Consider the following 14,153-nt stretch of genomic DNA (forward strand, 5'->3'; position numbering starts at 1 on the left):
CAAAACACGCTACCGTCATTTTTAATCTATCGCGCGCACTCATTGGTCAGTTTGAATAAGACGGCACGTAGGGAGAATTTACTTAGACTTTGCTTTTTTTCGATCTTTTCGCGCGTTTGTTATTTTATAAATCAAATCAAAAACAGTTTCCTGCATTTGATACTCTGATCAAAACACTTGGGATGTTGGGAGAACACTCGAGAAGCTGGAAACCACTCCGCTACGCGTCGTGGTTTCCTACGCTCCTCTCGTGTTCTCTCAACATCCCGCGTGTTTTGATCAGAGTATCAAACACGGAAAACTGTTTTTGATCTGTTAATTTTACATGTTTTATCTTGTTCTTGTTAAATCAATTTTTTCATAATCAATCCTATATGGTAAATACACTTACTCCAAAACAAATAGCAGAAAAGGCAAATGAAACGTGACGTACGTGTTTAAAACACAAATGAAAGCAAGTTCGTCAAGGAAAACAAGAACAAATAGGACATGTTACCAAAAGCCAAAAACAAAACTACTGAGCCATCACACGTAAACAGAATTTTAGATTGACGTTCACGGAAATGTGAAACGTCAGTTGACCCGTACGTTTAAAAATAATATTTTAAATGAGTGAAAAGGGACAGCAAGAGACTCCAAATAGTAGAAAAACAAAAGAATACTTGCGTGTGGTGAGAAAGTTTGTAAAAGGTAAAAGGTAAAATACAGAAAATGATTAAACCGTGGTTACGTTTGCAGTTTGCAGGAAGGAAAAAGACGATCTAAAACTCTCTATGGTTATCCACGGTATACCGCATTCTTTACTTTCCCATACCCATGGCGGTTGTGGGGGTCAACCAGAGGAAAAAGCCGCACTTATTTTGCTGAAGGCTGATCAGATAATGTTGAAAATACCTCGTTTGACAACAAATATAAAATAAAAAAGCTTGGAAAAGCTTAAAGTAACATTTCTTCGTAAGTCAGTACATTTTCTGCAACACCAAAACTCTTGATGTTCTGTATACGCAAAAATAACTTGTAATAAACTGATAAACAGTATTGTACAGATAAAAGCAGGTATAGTATAAATTCAATTAAGAAACCTTTCAATTTGGGACAGTTTTTTGATTGGTTACCCCCCAAGGTGCAAAGCATTATGGGCTATGGGAAAGTATCTATAGAGAATAAATATTATGATTGTTATGTCGATGAATAATTAAATAAACTTATACAAGCGCAAAATTTATAAACAACGCACTTAAGGACGTTCGCTAGCAAATATAATGTTAAAGTTAAACTGGCTTGATAGTCGATGAAACAACATAAAACGCTAAAATGAGCCTAACAAAATAGGGGATCACCATGCAGACCTTCAAGCAAAATGACTTAGAAGTCAATCATGTCGGCACCTACGTGACTGAGGTATGTGATGAGTCATCAAGTGGTGAAAACAAAACATGGAAGAAAAGAACAAATTATCCGCGGAAAAGGTGAGAATGTATTTATATAACTAATGATTTTTCAAAACGATTCCTTTCTATGAGATATTTAAAATGACAAGGAGAGGTTAGCGTTCGTTTTGAAGAAAAATAAGAGTTCGAGAAGGTTTTGATATTTTGTTCAACAAACAATGACGTCATCACGACGAGCACGCGCGCAATAAAATCATGCGTAGAAAGAATGCTTAATTCTTAATTCTTAATGCATAATTCGCTCCGTAATGCGTCAAAAACACTCGGATATTTCTGAACTTAATAAATCTAGTAGCTCAAAGATTTAGGCCTTTTTTAATAAAGTTAAAACTTTCTAGTCACGCTTGACTTTACGGGCCGATTTGCTACTACTGATTTGTTCTTCACTGTTTGCTTAAAAAGCGAACAATTTCCATGAAACTTTAGATTGTTCGTAAATAGATTGTTAAAACCTAGTTTGTCTGCCAACCTTACTGCACAACTACTTGGAACCGAAACAGACGTGTAATTGATATGCGATCCATAGCTCTTTCAATTATATATGTCGGCGTTTGAACGTACACCTTGTGGCGACCCGCAAGGCGTTGCGTGACGACCGACACTAAAAACGGTGCGGGGGGGACTTATCTGCTTATGAAAAGCAAACACTCAAACCTTAATACTTTTCTTATTAGAAAGACAAATTGACTTACCGAGCAATTAACTACTTAAAATCACGGAAACTGATTGATGAAAGATAAAAAGGTTCTTAAAAACATTTAAATGTATTGAGCCATGATACGACCTATTGGCTCAGGGTCAAACGGCTAAACAAGCCAGTGGAACTTATAGCATGTAAGGTTGGGTGAGGAGTATAATTGCCGGCACTGTTAGTTTCCTACTAATGAAAGTACTCAGCGAATTTGTAAAATCGTAGCCACTCTTGCTCGTCAAATTAAGCAAGCTTAAAAAAGTAGAGGCCAGCGGGAGTTTACAACTGCTCGAAATTCTCTTCTTCTTCTTCTTCTTCTTCTTCTTCTTTTTCTTCTTCTGCTTCTCCTTTTTCTTCTTCTTCTTCTTGCTCTTCTTCTTCTGCATTGATAATAATAATAATAATAATAATAATAATTTAATTCTTACTAAACGCATTTAAAAATCTCAATGCTTTTACAATATAGAGAAATATATGTATATATACACTCTAAAAATATAAAAAAATACAAAAAAAATATCATAAAACAGAAAAAACTAAATAAATTGATAATGAAAATATAATAATATTTTTTATACAGGCAAAATAGATAAGAAGCATGTTCATATAATGTTATTTAACGTCACATCGTTGTTTGAAAAAATAAGATTTAAGAATTGTTTCTAAAAATATATAATGATATATGAAACTGAGATGTAGCTAACTGCATTTTTCGTGGGACGATATCAGTTTCATAAGCTGTCATCTGAAATTATTCATCACTTAGGAAAAAAGCTGGATGGTTAGGATGACTATGCTCTGGTTTCACATTCCAGGACATTCAGTCAATTAAGTCTCTTCCTTCCCGAGAAGCAATAAAGTTTCGTTTCATGTTTATGCCACCCGGTTAGCTCAGTTGGTAAGAGAGTCCTTTTGGTCTGCGGAAGGTCGTGGTTCAAGCCTCGGCCGGACCAACTTTAAATAAAATAGTTTTTTTTTTTTAAAGTTAAAATAACTGAGCAGAAGGTGCTGCCTTTGTAACTATATCTGCAAATGGTTAGACCTTCAAGTCTTCTCGGACAAGGACTTAACTTATAGGCCCCGTCTGTCTTTACCAAATAGGGCCGGACCTTAAGCTGCAGGACGGCAACGTGGGCGACAACGTGGGCGAAATTGAGGCGCTTCAACCTTCTATTGTATCGTCATTTCGTGTTTACCTAGTATTTTACTCAATAAGCATCCCCGTTTTAGAACGAAAGGACGTCTTTTGGAAGCGCTTTACTTATAACGAAAATCAGCAAAGATAAGCTTTTGGCGTAGCCGTTCTCTTTAGTACGTAAAAATAGGACATTTCACGTCTCACTTTCAGCATAAGACGGCAATGAAGCACAGTATTTCGTACATTCCAACGAGTATCTATTGAATAGCGCAATTAGTGCTATTGTATGGTTGCCGTCGTCGTTGCCGTCTTGCAGCTTAAGGTCCCTATTAATAACCCTGTATAAGGCGGACGTAAAAGACCCACTAAAGACGCTGGTGATGACCATCTTCAGTGCCCGTGCTAAAAAAAAACTCGAGGGCCACAAGTTAATCAGTTAGCGAAATTTTAGTCGCGTGTCACCCCGCATTATATAAAGTCTTCAATTAATCAATCAATTAATCGCCATTAACATAGGCATATGCGGTTCCACTATTCCTTAAGTACTCTATCTGTGACCCCTAAGCTGATTCAAATACTCAGGAAGGCTTCAGAAAAGGGGTTAGGGAACCATTCACAGATTAAACAAGGGGGAAAAGTGAATAAGCTATTTCATTGACCTAAAATCGGATTTGAGGGGAAAACTTTCCCTCCGCATTGAAAACGATACGGGCTTAGTTTTACCCTGTCTTGACCTAATTTAGGCCGGTGAATCAAATAACTTCTATTTACCGCTGTTCAGATAATAAATTTGAAACTGAAGATGAAAAGAAATGCAAAAAAGACCATAGGGTAAAAAAAAAAAAACGTTAAAGATGCATGCTTGTGAAAAGCAAAAAGAAATGCAACTAAAAGTAGCTATAAAAGACTAGAAATAGTACATGTATAAACTCATCGAGTCCGATCTCGACCATCGTTTCGTGGTCATTCTAGTGAATTCGAGAAAGGTCTGTTCAATAATACTTTTTTGGGATGTTTTAATGAATTATTTCTAAGATTGTAATGATGAAACAGACTTGCTAGTTGCATTTTTCGTGCGACGATATTTCATAAGCTGTCACAGTGGCGGATCCAGGATTTTTCAAAGGGGGTTTGCGTTTCTTAAACTGTGTATAATTCTCTTTTGTTTAGTCGATGTTTCACAAAAAATTGGCTCTAATCACCTAATTTACTATCTAGTAACGGGCCAAGCTATAATAACACGACCCAACGCAAAACTACTAATATTTTTTTATTAAAATTTATATAAGACATACATCTATTACCTAAAAGATCAAACCATCAAGGGGGGTTCCGTGGACCCCTTCGACTGGATGACTGTGCTCTTTTTCACGTTCCAGGAAATTCCAGTCGATTAAGTCTCGGAATGCGGGGGAGACTAAGTCGATTACAGTGGCGAGAGCAGGAACAAAAAATGGTTCAAATACCTAACCATCATCGCTCTGACCTTGGGGTGGAATATTTTGAGCGTGGGCAAAAAAAACAGAGTTGGATTTTCTTAAAAGGATTTTTAGCAAAACCATATGATACTAGAAGTAAATTGGCGGGTTGCCGATTTAGTTAACACATTTCATAGTGACCTACAAAGGGAAGGGAAAAGGCTCTGTCTTGTAAACCCGGCGTGTTCAATCGATGAAATTCTAAATCGGAAAATCGATGGATATTAATCTCTTCAATTGTATCGTCCAATCAATAAAAATCGCCACTCACACATTTTTCTCAATCATATTATTGATTTATATTGATTAGTATCGAAAAATATTGGCTAAAGTCGAAATATATCGATTAAGATATATCTAACTTGAACTGACCTGCGCAACTTGCGTCATATACGTAGGCCGGATCACATTTTTCAATCATCAATTTCTAAATTCTATTTATCGATTATTTTTGATTGTTATGCGAAAACCAACGACATATTATATGGGCGTATCGATTTTTCAGTCTAGTTTTATTGATAGCATGAATATATTATCGATAGCTATCGATGAACCAGCTTCCTTAGTAGACTGATAGTTGTCAATTGAACACTTAATCGCTAAATGAAGATTAAAAAAAACAGTTTCCTTAGTAGACTGATAAATTTTCCCCTCTTGTCTTTCATCACATCTGATCTGAGTAGTGAACACGTCACGCAAAGCATGAGTGGACAAAATGACCGGTATTTTCTGAGCTTGAAACAACGAAGCAAACATGGCGGTAAAGTGATTTGTTATTTATTATCCCTTTCCATATTTCTGTTTCTTTTAGGCACATATATTATTTTTTAGTTAAAAGAAAACAGAAAAAAAAAAAAAAAAAACACACAAAAAAAAAACACAAAAGTAAACGAAAATAAAAGGTGGAGAAGCCAACTGCTGTTGCACCTAAGATTTTGAATAGAGCTTTGAATAGACTCTGACCGATAAAGACTGACTCTAGCCACTGCAAGCACATTTCTTCATAAACATTATGACCCTTAATCCATCACATCAAACGAAAAAGCGTTTTTAGGATCCGAAGCTAACTTTCAAAAGAGGTCGTCCATTGGACAACCATGCCTTTAGGTTTTACGTGTGCAGCCAAAATCTTGGTCATCAATATTATCATAATCGAAATGGAGAAGCAGTTTCAGATTCATTTTATGTGCACTATTTTTTTCATTTTTCATATAGTTTTTTTTATATAGTTTTTTTATATATAGTTTTGGGGGGGGGGGGGGGGGCTAAATCGGTAAAAAACCTGACTGAAAATCATTAAGAAAGCTCTTTTTTCTATTCATCAACAATCACTGCAAACAGAACAGGAACAAATATGTTGGTCGTAAGCTGGCAAAACTACTATGGTTGTAGGACAATGGTTGTATTTCATCCTGAACGCCATACATTCCCACAACAGTAAAACCATTTGTCGAATCAGTCTCGGTTTGGGAATCAAGGATTTGACTAATGTTTAATTCGGTCCAATCCATCTAGTAATTTATCTATTTTAGACCTTTTCACGTCCAGTAAAAGGACCTTTTAGTTCACGTCCAGTGAAAGGACCTTTTAGTTCACATCCAGTGAAAGGACCTTTTAGTTCACATCCAGTGAAAGGACCTTTTGGTTCACATCCAGTGAAAGGACCTTTGAAGTTCACATCCAGTGAAAGGACCTTTTAGTTCACATCCAGTGAAAGGACCTTTTAGTTCACATCCAGTGAAAGGACCTTTTAGTTCACATCCAGTGAAAGGACCTTTTAGTTCACATCCAGTGAAAGGACCTTTTAGTTCACATCCAGTGTAAGGACCTTTTAGTTCTCATCCAGTGAAAGGACCTTTTAGTTCACATCCAGTGTAAGGACCTTTTAGTTCACATCCAGTGTAAGGACCTTTTAGTTCACATCCAGTGAAAGGACCTTTTAGTTCACATCCAGTGTAAGGACCTTTTAGTTCACATCCAGTGAAAGGACCTTTTAGTTGACATCCAATGAAAGGACCTTTGAAGTTCACATCCAGTGTAAGGACCTTTTAGTTCACATCCAGTGAAAGGACCTTTTAGTTCACATCCATTAAAAAGGACCTTTTAGTTCACATCCAGTGAAAGGACCTTTTAGTTCACATCCAGTGAAGGACCTTTTGTAGCTCCGTATCAAGTCATGAACAATATTTTTCTTTTTATCTTTTTTATATTTATTTTGTTTTGCGTTGACAAAACACTATGTATACTTTTTGATTATGAGAAAATCCCTTAATGGATGTGAAAAAGTCGCTCCCTCATTAAGGTCACATCCAGTGAAACTAGCATTTGTAATTCCTAATCTTGAACCATATTCCCCAATTAAGTTTCTTTTTACCTATTCTATTTTTTCCCCGTTGTAAAAAAAAACAAATAAATTTTTGATTGTGAAAAGATCCTTTCAATACATGTGAAAACGTGGCTCCCAGTGCTCATGTTTCAAACTGTAGTTCTGTCTAAAACTCAAACTTTAATCAGTTCTAAGCACAAATAAAACTGTGTTTTTGTATCTGTTAAACACTACGATTTGAGGCAACCACAGTGGTTCTTTATAAAAATCTTTATTAAACCCCTTATAATAGGAGAATCACAAATATTTATCACTCTCCCCACTCCAACAACCCGCCCATATATCCACCCCCTCATAATAAATGATTTTCCCCATACAAAATTCAAGGTCATATTTATCATTTTACTTTCTTATAACAAAATAAAGACTAGATTATACTTCTAATCAGTTTGATCACTTCGATTGATTTAAAAGAGATGCAATCGATATCTATGGTATCCCAGTCGTAAGATTCCTTTTTTGTTTTCTTTCTGATTCCTACGCAATGTAAAAGCTTCTTTTATCTTTTGCTTTTATCGTAAATTTGCATTCCTTTCTATTCTTTTTTTTTTCTTCTTTGATAATGACACTGTAGCCCACGTCGAAAAGTTGCGTTCATATTTTTATCATGTTTTTACTTTTTATACTGTCACAGTGTTTTATAGATAAAGAAATACAACGCACTTTATTTCCAAGCTATGATAGCTTGGAGTTTTAAACAATCATTGCAGCTGATTAAATGCATTCTTTTATGATTTGAAACTACAAATAAATACTGATGAGGTAATTTGAGCAATAAATACACAACACACAATGCAGGTTAATCAGTCATTCAGGCCCTTTCTAGATCGAATTAGAATTTAGAAGTTGAGTTTTGCGAATTTAGGAATTGAGGAATGACAAGAAGCAAAAAAGAAAAGAAAAAAGAAAAGAAAAAAAAAAGAAAAGAAAAAAAAAATCATAAGAGTGCTAAGGAAGCTGTTTTTGTTCCATTAGATTTTAATTTTTAAATTTTGCTATAGGGATATTTAACAGGACCATACTTCCAGACTTCGAGTGCTGAACCGTCGTATTGCAGCGCGAAGCATTTACGGCTACACCGGAGATTTCGACCCCGACACCGCTATCCGGAGATTTACAGACTGATCAGGAAGCTCGGCCGAAGCCTAAGGGAGAGGTTAGTCGGCCCCTAGACCGTAGATGATTAACCCCTTTTTGTTTTAGCTTCGCACCAGTGTCCCAAGATGTGCAAAAGGGACAGCATGGTGGTCTTTAGCAAGGGGGGGGGTTTTTTCTCATCAAAACACTTCATAGGTATATTCAAGCGAACACAACGTTTTCCCTTGCATAAACGTTACACAAGTACAAGTGAAAAGAAGACAAAGAAAACTACTTTTAGGCTGACCAGGTTATAACAGTAATATCCGGAGAAAACTTTCCCAAAACATTCCAGGATCTGTTGAAAAAACGCCTTGATTTTCGACTAACCGAACGTTTAGAGTAACAGAGCAGATGGATATTAAGTCGTTTCACAACCTTTGCTTTAACCACAGAAGCAGCAGTAAGGGGGACTCGCGATCGATGCCGTATATTTGCGGGTTTTACCCGGGGAATTACGAACGCGGGTACAGCAGATTTACGGGAATTCCGCGGTGTGTCCTTACTGCTGCTCTGTTGGGTACTGCAAACGAAGTATAAAATACGTCCTATATAATGGATACCATCAAAAGTATCAAGAACAAGACTGTGCGCAAACTCAGAACCCAGGTTTTGGACAGGTTAGACGCAGACTTTGCCTTTACGACATTTATGGAAGGTAATACGGATGAGACTATGACACAGGAAAGAGCAGAACAGATAATCGACCTAATGCCCGAAGGTAATTACCGTTTGGAGTTGACCTTTATAAAGTATCTGGACGGGGAATGGATTATTGAAAGGGGCCGCAATCCCATTAGAGCGTCTGGTAAAAAGAACCTGTTCGTCTTAAGTAAGGCTACCAACCCGGGAGCATTAGAAGGAATTGACATGTTATTCTATGAGGTTGCTTACCCTGTTACAGTGGTAATTTACGGGGCGTATGAAATGCCCACGCCAGATGTAAAGAAGTTACAACCAATGCGACATCCTGGTAACTGTGTTGGTAAGCTAGTCCGGGAATTCTTTGAAGATGCTTCCCGTGGTGGTAAGTTAACCTTAAAGCGCCGAGAAGCCATTCGAAAGTGGGAGCATTCTACCCGCAAGACTGGAGGAACCATAGCCAATATTAAGAAGTTGGAAGTGGCATTAGAGCGGCGTATCCACGTTAAAGATATCACAGACGGGTTTATTTACTCTGGGACTCACAAATATGGAGGTAGAGGAGCTCCTATTGTTATCTACCAACATAATGGGCACGCTTGGCGGGAACTAAGGTTTCCTAAGAAGGTTAAGACCTCAGTCTACAAAGTATCTCCGTTAGCAGACTTGGTTCATGAGAATTCCATCTGGTTAATGGACGCAGAAGGTAGGCAATTTATGACACAAGACGGTACTTTGTATAGACCCGAAATGGAACAGCTGAAGATAGACAGCGTTTGTGAAGACCTGGGTGAAGATTTTCCAGAAGTATTAAGTTCTCGTTCCCTGGACTTCTTAGCCGCAAAGAAGCGTAATGGCTGGAAGCCGACTCCTAGCGACCTTCCAATTCCAAAAGCCTGCATAGAACATGGTCACGGAGGTCTTTGGAATATGGAATACGACGAGGACGAGTATGTCTCGCTGGATATGAAACATTGTTACCCTGCGTCTTTCAAAGGCCTAGGAGATTGTAAAGAGTATTATGACCGTTACGGACATCCGGGCAGCCAATTCTTTAGGGTAGCTTTGGATGGTACGTACGATGCCCCAGCAACAGGATTCGTTAGATTGACCAGCTGGAAGCTAAAGAAGGGATTACATCCCATAATTTACGCGTGGTATGGGAAGCATCTGCAAGAAAAGGAATGGATCCCTGTGCCGCTATTAAAGTTCCTTGAAGAACGGAAACTCCTTACGTACGCTGCTCATGAGGCAATATTATGTCGTCGGGAGTTTACCAAATGGTTGCCAGAAGACAATGCTACCGCCCGCATAGTTATTGGTAAGTTCACTCAGGGCGCAAAGGAAGGGGAGAAGCACATGCAACGCCGCTTAATCACAGATAAAGGAGAATTAAGCTTCCTCGTGCAACGAGCTCACGACCAAGGTTCAATGGTGTCAGTAGAGAAGTGGGATCATTTCACAGATTCCCTGCAACAATGGAATGCCTTGTGTTACTATCAAGACCACAGACCGCAGTATTACCATCTGCGTGCTAGCATGTTAGCTTACGCCCACATTAATCTCTTAGCGATGTTGCTGCGGTTTGACAAGGAAGACATTCCAAGAGTAGCTACTGACTCTTTGTACGTCAAACCTGCAGTGCTTGAAAAGATGCAAGAGTTCTACACCGACGACGAATTAGCAGAAAGCGGGCAATGGAGGGTCAAGGACGAAGAGATAAAGGCCTGGCGAGCAAGAGTAACCTACGACGGTAATCATACTAAAGGAACGGTAACCCCGACTGAGGAACCATTACCAAGTGTCACAGACCCCATTTCTTACCACCGCTTCTCTTATCTTTACGGAACAGGAGGCAGTGGTAAGACTACCAGAGTCCTGCAACTATTCCCTAAAGTAACCGTATTAACTCCTACACATCGTTTAGAACGCGAACTCGCCGCTATGGGCTTTGAAGCACAAACTTACCATAGTTTCTTTCGTTGGAATGGCACTAAATGGGTCCCAGAAGCTATTCATGATATTCCTCCTGTGATCTTATGGGATGAAATCTGTACTGTGCCCTTAGAAATCCTAAAAGAGTTCGTAGACTTCCTAAAAGGTAAGTGCCAGGTAATCTTTGCAGGAGATCCTTGCCAGCCACCCCCAATAGCAGGGGAAATGCCCCACGAATGGTTAAAAGGAATGGTAGATTACGCAGAGGAAATTAACACCGATTACCGTAGCAAGGATCAAGTAAGGAACCTCAAAGCGGAACTAAGGGGCCTTACAGACGCTCAGCAATGTAAAGTACTCCGTAAGAGAGTACGAGCCAAGTCCTATGAGGAATTCTTACAGGCCTGGAACCCCAAAGATGTTGTCTTAAGTAGTAAGCGTGCTTCTCAGGCCCGTATTCAAAAAGATCTGTTAAATATTCACCGCGAAAGATTCCCCACTAATCTCGTACCCGTTTGCTATAAGCCCCGAGATACCAGAATGCAGAAAAGAGACGTACGGGTACCTGGCACTGACATTACTTTAGAGAACGCAGTTACCCACGATAAAGCCTGGGTGCAAATGAAAGACGTAGAAAGGATTACTTCCCACCCCGATTGGAGACTTGGTTACTGCATGACGGTACATAGTGCCCAGGGATTAACCGTAAAAGAAACGATGTGGATCATAGACCAGCGTTTGTGTTGGAGTAACTTAATTTACACCGCCGTAAGCCGCGTAGAATACGCCAAGCAATTGAAAAGAGCTTGGGGTCCGCAACTGCGTTACGATAAGACCCCAGAAGACGCAGCCAAAGAGAACATTACGAAGAAACTCCTTCGCTACAAGCGCCACGACGAAGAAAAAAATATGACGTTCGACCTCTGCGTGGACGACGTCTATAAGAAAGGGGCAAGGTGTGCCAAATGTAACATACCTCTACTATGGAGGTTTGACCCGAATGACGATCAGCAGTTCTCCGTGGATCGTATCAACAACAAACGCGGGCATTGCAGAGGTAACGTAAGACTGACATGCCTAGAGTGTAATCGGGCGCGCGGTGCTGCGCTACTCTGAGTCTTTGGGGACTATGAGCAGCTCTTCCATGACAAATCCACGACTTGGGCCATTTAGGTAATACAACACGGGTTGCCCTTCCTTGGTGACGGACTTCGAAATCTCATACGTTTCCAAAGACCAGTTAGGATCCGTGGCTCTCTTACTGCCACCTTCGAGTTCCCCCGGCTGATAGAGGTATCTGACCACTATGTTGCGGGGTAGCTTTTTTTCCTTCAGTCCGACCGCCCTCGAACTTCTGACGTAGGACTTGTGTTCCACGTGTTTCTTTTTTATGGCATCCTTGGGTTTCATTCCCGTAGCCCTGGCCGCCTCGTTGTTCAAAGCCGCGATGACCTGGGGGAGCCTCTGAGTCCATTCCCTGTTGCGTTTGGAGGGATCTTCCAGCTCTTTCCAATACTGGTACCCAAAGAGACGCTCGGCCAAGGTTTTATTAAATCTTTCGACGATGCTCTGACCCCTGTGGTACTCAGCTTCAGCTCTCCTAATTTTAGTGCTGTGGTCTTTCAGGGTCTTAGTAACCACCCCCATGAACTCTGTCCCCACATCCACTTGCAGCAGCTTAGGCCATTTCAAAACGCGCTTATAAATCCTACCTAGGGCTTCTGCGACTTCCCCAGAATCCTTGCTGGTTATGGGTTCGGCGTCCTTATATCTGCTTGCGATATCCACTACGGTCAAAGCGTATCTATAGGTCTTTCTTCTCACCTTATCGTGCGGTAAGAAAAGCAAATCCGCCTGATGAACTTCATTGGGGGTATTTACGGTAAAGCTGGGCCTGGGAATGTACTTGGGCACGGGAAGATAAACCTGCCAGAGGGTTTGTTTTCTTAGCCAGTTCTTAGCCGTTTCATCTGATACCCTGGCCGCGGTCGCGAGTTTCTTGATAGCTGATGCTCCTCTCCAATAGCCTTCAGGCCCATAGTAAATCCTTTTGAGTTTGTCCTCTGTTCGGCCCATTATATGAATTCCAGGACGAGATTGATATTGCGTCCGTTGAAATCCAGCGTCTTTCCGTCCACCTTAATGGTGATGTTTATGCTTTCTACCAAATTAGACAAATCATAGCTTAAAGAAATGGGAGTGTATTCTACCAGGTCAAATGGATTACCCTTAGGTAGGAATTTGGACATAAGAGAAGACTTTTCTCCATTGTTGTAACTATGAACCAAGTCGCAATAGACTTCGTAAGAGGATGCGACTTTCCATTTCACGTCAAGTTGACCATTGATCGTGGTACTAGTAAGACCTAGGAGTTCTACCAATGAACTGTCCTTTAAATTAGCGCTCCCACTATTTTTCTTGAATTTCATTTCATGGGGTAATCCTGTGGTAAGAGTATATCCATGCTTTGCTAGCTCCTTAGCCAGTGTTATGGGGGTGTAATGGGAATCTGGTATTTTTGGTTTGGTGCCGGAAGTTCCGATGACAAAGCCATTAATTAAATTATACCAAGAATTGTACAAAGAACAACTAACCAGCCGGACCCTTTCCGCGCGGATGGGAGGATTCAGTGGTAAAGTTATTCTTGTTGCTTTCCAAAAAGACGATCATTATATTAGATACGCCAAAGCTACGCCTCCTGCCAGCCCTGCGACTCCTACGAAGACCAACTCACTATCTTTTTGTTTCTTAGAAGGCTGGTAGTAATTCTTAAAGTCAGGCTTCTTTAACGCCACTGTGGGATGCGCTTGCGCATAAAGTTTGAAGGCGTAGTCTGTGTTTTCGAAGTTCTTATCCGCCTGCATTTTGTCTTGGTAGTTCTTGTCCAACCAATCCCTGTAGGCTTGTCTCTTCTTATTCCAAGCCTCCACGTCCCTTTGATATTTCTCCAGCGCTAAGTCGTGTCTTTTCCTTTCGGCGTTAGATTCTGCGTTTTTATCACCGCTAACTAATCTATCCAGATATCTACCACCATAATTAGCCCCTGTAAATGCTAAAGCTGCAATAACTCCGCCTGCGACTAAGCTAACCATTATATGTTAGGTAGGTACTTTTCCTTTCGTAGGTAATCCTTTAGCATGATAGCCCCGCCTACGGCAGCGGTCATCTTAGCAAAATTAGCGAAGCTCTTGCTTGGGTCTTCAGTAAAGTCTTCTTTGAGCACTTTCTTACCTACCCAACCAATACCCGCAACGATGGAAGTAATAATAGCTGCTTCTTCAACAGTTTTCAACAA

The 14,153-nt window shown here is 39.9% G+C and overlaps 1 protein-coding gene and 1 long non-coding RNA gene across 6 annotated transcripts in view; both read left to right on the plus strand.

Annotated features, from left to right (window-relative positions):
* The first annotated feature begins 566 nt into the window (after positions 1-566).
* LOC148907305 (uncharacterized) lies at positions 567-935 on the plus strand. The gene is made up of 2 exons (XR_016121065.1): positions 567-671; positions 739-935. It is a non-coding gene; the product is annotated as an uncharacterized LOC148907305 (long non-coding RNA).
* Positions 936-1,228: 293 nt separating this feature from the next.
* The window catches only part of LOC148907306 (uncharacterized), a 41,174-nt gene continuing 28,249 nt past the window's right edge, over positions 1,229-14,153 (plus strand). For 4 of the 5 annotated variants that reach the window (XR_016121118.1, XR_016121117.1, XR_016121119.1 and 1 more), the window contains exon 1: positions 1,229-1,469. Coding sequence is in view for 1 of the 5 variants with exons in the window: in XM_089036699.1 (XP_088892825.1) it covers positions 8,837-11,974 (3,138 nt within the window). In the remaining 4 variants the exon portion in view is untranslated. Of the gene's footprint in view, positions 1,470-8,145; positions 12,223-14,153 lie in introns of those variants that run through there. The other variant, XM_089036699.1, reaches the window with a different exon arrangement.

This window comes from Actinia tenebrosa, unplaced genomic scaffold (genome assembly GCF_029948245.1).
Source record: "Actinia tenebrosa isolate PJP-AT-01 unplaced genomic scaffold, QUT_ActTen_1.0 PGA_scaffold4__44_contigs__length_22323623, whole genome shotgun sequence".
In the NCBI taxonomy this organism is placed as follows: domain Eukaryota; kingdom Metazoa; phylum Cnidaria; class Anthozoa; order Actiniaria; family Actiniidae; genus Actinia; species Actinia tenebrosa.